Raw genomic sequence first — 5,027 nt, 5'->3', positions numbered from 1 at the left:
TTTGAATAGTCAGTGGCAAATCCTTTAAATATGAAAACGTACTTACAGGCTGTGAGTCAGCATTATTTGTCAGAACCACCGGCATTGTTGGCTACTCTCCCAGGATAAAGAGAAAGGAAAACTTGAAATCGCATCATATGACCCCTTTAAAGCAGCAGCAGCACAGCAAATTATATCAGATTTCCAATCTTCTTTTGAGTGGATGACTGTTCAAAGTGTTGTTGAGGTGAGTCGTGTCATCTTTGAGTGCTTTTTTGACATTAAATCGGAACTGGCACAGAACGGATTGTCTTCCAAATGGCTTTTCTGGGAAGGAAAGCACATTTTGCTCATTTTTTTTACTTCTTGTAGGAAAAAATAAATTGACAGTCTAATATAAAGGATCATTTACAGATTTAGTTCACCCTCGTCAATCCAAACCTACACTATTAGAATAAAAGGTAAAAAAGCTGTCACTGGGACAGTACTCTTTCAAAACCTACTAATATGTACCATTTAGGCAGTAATGTGTACCTTTAAAGGGATGGTTCACCCACTAATATGCACGCTTTAGGGGTAAATAAAGTACAAAAGAAGTACCTTTAGAAAGGTGACAGCTTTTGCACCTTTTTTTCTCAGAGTGTATATGACTTTCTCTCTTCTAGCAGCATGCTTAGCATTCCCACACTTTTTAACTGGCAAATTTGAATGATTTCTCCATGATATTTCTAGTAATTAAACTGAACATAACTAGGAATGTTTATTCACTATAGAACTTTCCCTGTTATTTCCAGGTTTTCCATGACTGTCAGAGCCTTGCATATTCCAAGTCGCTTGTTGATGTGGCATGACCCAATGTGATATTTTTGAATATAATTGGATATGGATAAGATTCAAAAGCCATGGTGGAAAAAAGATTGACAGAAAGTCATATGGGTTTGAAACAAGGGTGAATAAATAATTAGGAATAACTATTCCTTTTAATGGTCTAATCTAATCTTCCATATGTTTAATTCAATGAAATGTATATTGGTTGTTCGTTTAAATCTATTTGAGCAGTCACAGCCAAATAAAAAAGTGCAGTTTTCAACTTTCACAAACCTAGAGGGCAAAATATATTGGTTTTATTTACCATCGGCCCAATGGATAATCTAGTTGTAGCAGTTCTAGTCTTCTGTCCGCTGTCCTCACTAACACCACCCTGTAGTGAGGCCTGTGGGCAGAACATCCAATAAACCAAGATCCTTGGTCAGAAACCTTGTTGTAGTCTTATTTGTAGAGTTTATCTAGTGAGAGAGATACTCACTGAACTGGTCAGAGGCCTCTGGGTTTCTCTTGTAAATCCAGTTTCTCGAAGTGCACGGGAGGCAAGTTTTGGTAATGCTTCACTGCCCTGAAACACACGCACGCACACACACACACACACACTAAATAGGCTACAGACCTCATCCAGCTGACGCACACTATAAAAAAGTGTAGAGATGTTGATGGACAGAGTAATAACAGAGAACGAGAGAAACAGAAGACCACCTGTAGGAAACATCCGGGAAGGAAGTCAGTCCTCATCACACTTTCCTGTGTCCTGCGAGCGTCATCCTGACAACCATCATTACCCAATCAGAGCAGAGAGTCAGCATAACATCGGAAAAAGGATTTCTCATCATGAATACAACATTAAGAATTATGGATCAATGCAGTTAAAAAAACAGTGACAATGACTTTGCCGACAGATTAAAATGATGGGCTGACCCTCGCCCCCCCCCACACACACACACACCATGTTAATATTTTGAGGGAGGAAGGTGTTCAGCTGTAGATTGGCTTCCTTAGTGAATCCACTATCTTCTATGGGTCCAACTAAAACACAAACACACTGATCTGAAACACCTAGAATGCAACATCAAGAACTTTTTAATCTACAAAGAACCATTATTTTAAAACCACACTACTTGCCCAAAACTCTGAGGCGGTGAGGAATGTAAGTGCCTTTATATTCAGTCTGACAGGACGCTGCTCTCTAAGAGACAGAGATAGAGAGAGAAAGTAAAAGCACAATGAGGCCAGGGTGAAGTGACATGGCACGGTGCCCTTGAAACCTGCTGCGTTTCTATGTGTGTGTCTTTGGCTCTCACAGGTCTTGGCTGAGCTTGGAGCTGCAAATATCCGCTCTCTCTGAGTCTGAACCCCGAGCAGGCCAAAGTCTCCGTCCCGTCAGGCAGAACCAGACGCTGGTAATGACGCTTCGATTGAGACTCAAAACTATCCAACAGTGAGAGACTAAGAGAAAAGAAAAAGTATATGTGTCTAGAATGATTTAGTGAGGTGCAAAAAAGGTTTTGGACACACACACACACACACACACACACACACACACACAATCTGGGTCTTACCCAAATTGAGGATTATCATAGCGGTCCAGGCTGGAGCTGTAGTGCAGAAGAGGACGGTGGTTGGCAGAGTAACCCGTCCCAAAATGATGGCCTAGACATGGCTGGAATAACTCCTTACCTGGATAAAAGAGGACACAACCCATGGCAGATTCAACATCCTATATTCCACGACACAAATAAATCTAATAGCTACAGTTGAAATAAGGATGTACCAATATATACATTTTTGACCAATATACAGTTTGAACGATTAATTGCCGCTTTGAATGATTACGTAATTGTGGCATCCATGATTGTAATCACGATTAGAAATTCGATTAATTGTGCATCCCTAATATGACATATGCTATATTCACTAAAATAATTATTCATTTGGGCCATGTTAGATGTTTATAACTTCTTCAATTCATCTAAAAGAAGTTGCATGAAGATTCTTCAAAAATTCTCTTTCTGTGTTCCACAAAAACAACACAATTAAACAAGACAAAAGTAAGGGAAATAAAGAAAAAATATTCTTGCTCAGATCTAGAGTTTTGAATGTTTCGAGTAAAATAAGCAATCAAAACATTATAATGTGCTGTATAAAGGATGGATGGCTGTTATATTATATATTTCAGTATATTTCAAACTGTGGCATAGAAAAAGGCTGTTGTGTAAAACGGGAAAATTATGACCTGATATTGTCTGGCTACAGTTAGGCCTGTCGCAATAATCAATATATTGACTTATCGCACAATATATGTACATGACCTCAATAATTTTTGGTGACGCGATATATCGGCCATTATATTTACATAAAAATTTATGTCACCATGTATTTTGCATTCCACTTGCACCTGTGTCTTTTGCAGCTTCTCGTACATAACGTGGTGTAGTCATGAGGTGCTAGTTCAAATTTAACAAATGCTTCTACAAACAAAGTTTCATCTGCAGATATGGCCTTGTTTAGGGATCTGTGCCTTTGTGCATACGGACATCTGACTGCTGAGTAGTGATTGTGTTTTTCAGCAATAGTGTGCACCCTTCATTTACAGAGAAAAGAAGGTCAGGGAAAAATCTCCATAAAAGTCATTTGTGAATTTTTCTACTTTTTTCCGTTTATTTACTATTTATTCAAGTTTTTGAAGGTATCTAATATTTCGACTTAATTTCCATGATCTAAATATTCTTAAAAATTAAAAGTTTGTTGTCATTTGGAAGTGTGTAGGCCTTCTTGCATTATTATGCTGTTACATTATGATTATATATTCAGTGGCATAAAATGGTCTTAAAATGACAATAATATGGTTTATCGCATTTATTTCTGGGGCAATATATCGCACAACAAAAAGTTGTTATCGTGACAGGCCTAGCTACAGTATCAGTCTAATCATGCCAATGTCCATAATCATGAATAAAAAACCTAAAGTATAGTTTGATGAAAAGTTAGACTGAATCTAAGGTTACTCACCATAAGACTGTCTGTAGGAGGAGCAGTATTGGTCAAGGCTGATGTTAGTCGGACGCCCCAATGGTCTGCCTGTTCCAACCGAAGGTTTGACTGCACCCAAGGGTCCAACCATCTTTGACTGTGACTAACCTAACAAAATACAGAACCATAACAACTGTACACACACACACACACACACACACACACACACACTATGACAAATGAATGGTTGAGGTGATGTTTTATTTCAAGTACAATATACAATGGAAGAATTACCATTTGATATAAACAAACAGTTTCCAACACAGTCTCTGACTGAGGTCATATTAACACTAACCCACATTACTGTAACGTCAGTCTTAATCGCATTTTATGTACTTGTTTACCTTAATAGCGTCATTTAAATGCGCACTTGATGGGTCTTTGAACCGTGAAACAACAAAATATTTATATTAACATTTATATATTTTTTGTATGATTGAAATAACCTAATAACACTTAAGTTTTTGTCAAAACGGTTCGTCCTTTACCTGTCGCCCCTCCGCGCAGTAAACCACATACCTGTGCTGCTCTTTTATCCTCGCGCTCGTTACCAGGTAACCGTTACCAGGACAATCGCAGACGAGCTCGTCACGTGACACGACGCAGGTATCGGCTTTACAACAAGAAGTTTAAATAATATTCACATAACAAAGTAGAAAGAGAGACATTACAAAAGAAGGGGACACTTTTTTCCATGGCCTACGAATTGTACGAAATGTACGATGTTCGTTCGAAAATTACCTTACGACGACTGAATGGCATAGCAGACTACAGCAGTACACTACTAAGTTATTACTAGATAGATAGATTGATTAATTGATTAACATGTTCGTTCAAAAATAACCTGACACGATGACTGAATACTGACATGACAAACATGACTTGCTCAGTGATCATCATTACCATGTTAATATTGCAAGTTATTACCAAATAGACAGATAGACAGAGACATTTGATAGGTTAATGTGGGCACAAATGCATTTTAAATTGCATACTGTATGCCCCAAAGAAGTTGTGGATAGGAGTCTAGTTCACAAAATAAAAAAAATATATATAAACAATACAAATATATTAACAATAATCATCTAAACTCCGTCAGAAACTTCATGATGAGTTGAAACGGAGACTCACTTTATGCACTCAGCATATTTAATAACTGCTTGAATCTTTTTCATTCCTCTAGAGAT

The 5,027-nt window shown here is 37.8% G+C and overlaps 1 protein-coding gene across 1 annotated transcript in view; it reads right to left on the bottom strand.

Moving 5' to 3' along the window:
• Positions 1 to 4,364, bottom strand: part of saxo4 (stabilizer of axonemal microtubules 4) — a 7,429-nt gene extending 3,065 nt beyond the window's left edge. The window contains exons 1-9 of the mRNA XM_016442576.1: positions 4,329 to 4,364; positions 3,820 to 3,973; positions 2,370 to 2,487; positions 2,112 to 2,256; positions 1,933 to 1,996; positions 1,757 to 1,866; positions 1,510 to 1,575; positions 1,286 to 1,372; positions 1,112 to 1,192 (exon numbers count right to left, since the gene is read on the bottom strand). Of these exons, the coding sequence (XP_016298062.1) occupies positions 1,112 to 1,192; positions 1,286 to 1,372; positions 1,510 to 1,575; positions 1,757 to 1,866; positions 1,933 to 1,996; positions 2,112 to 2,256; positions 2,370 to 2,487; positions 3,820 to 3,931 (783 nt within the window). The 5' untranslated portion in view covers positions 3,932 to 3,973; positions 4,329 to 4,364. The remainder of the gene's footprint in view (positions 1 to 1,111; positions 1,193 to 1,285; positions 1,373 to 1,509; positions 1,576 to 1,756; positions 1,867 to 1,932; positions 1,997 to 2,111; positions 2,257 to 2,369; positions 2,488 to 3,819; positions 3,974 to 4,328) is intronic.
• Between the last annotated feature and the right edge of the window lie 663 nt (positions 4,365 to 5,027).

Source organism: Sinocyclocheilus anshuiensis, unplaced genomic scaffold (assembly GCF_001515605.1).
Source record: "Sinocyclocheilus anshuiensis isolate Anshui unplaced genomic scaffold, SAMN03320099.WGS_v1.1 scaffold779, whole genome shotgun sequence".
NCBI classification, from domain to species: Eukaryota; Metazoa; Chordata; class Actinopteri; order Cypriniformes; family Cyprinidae; genus Sinocyclocheilus; species Sinocyclocheilus anshuiensis.
This window is presented reverse-complemented; position numbering and strand designations above follow the sequence as displayed.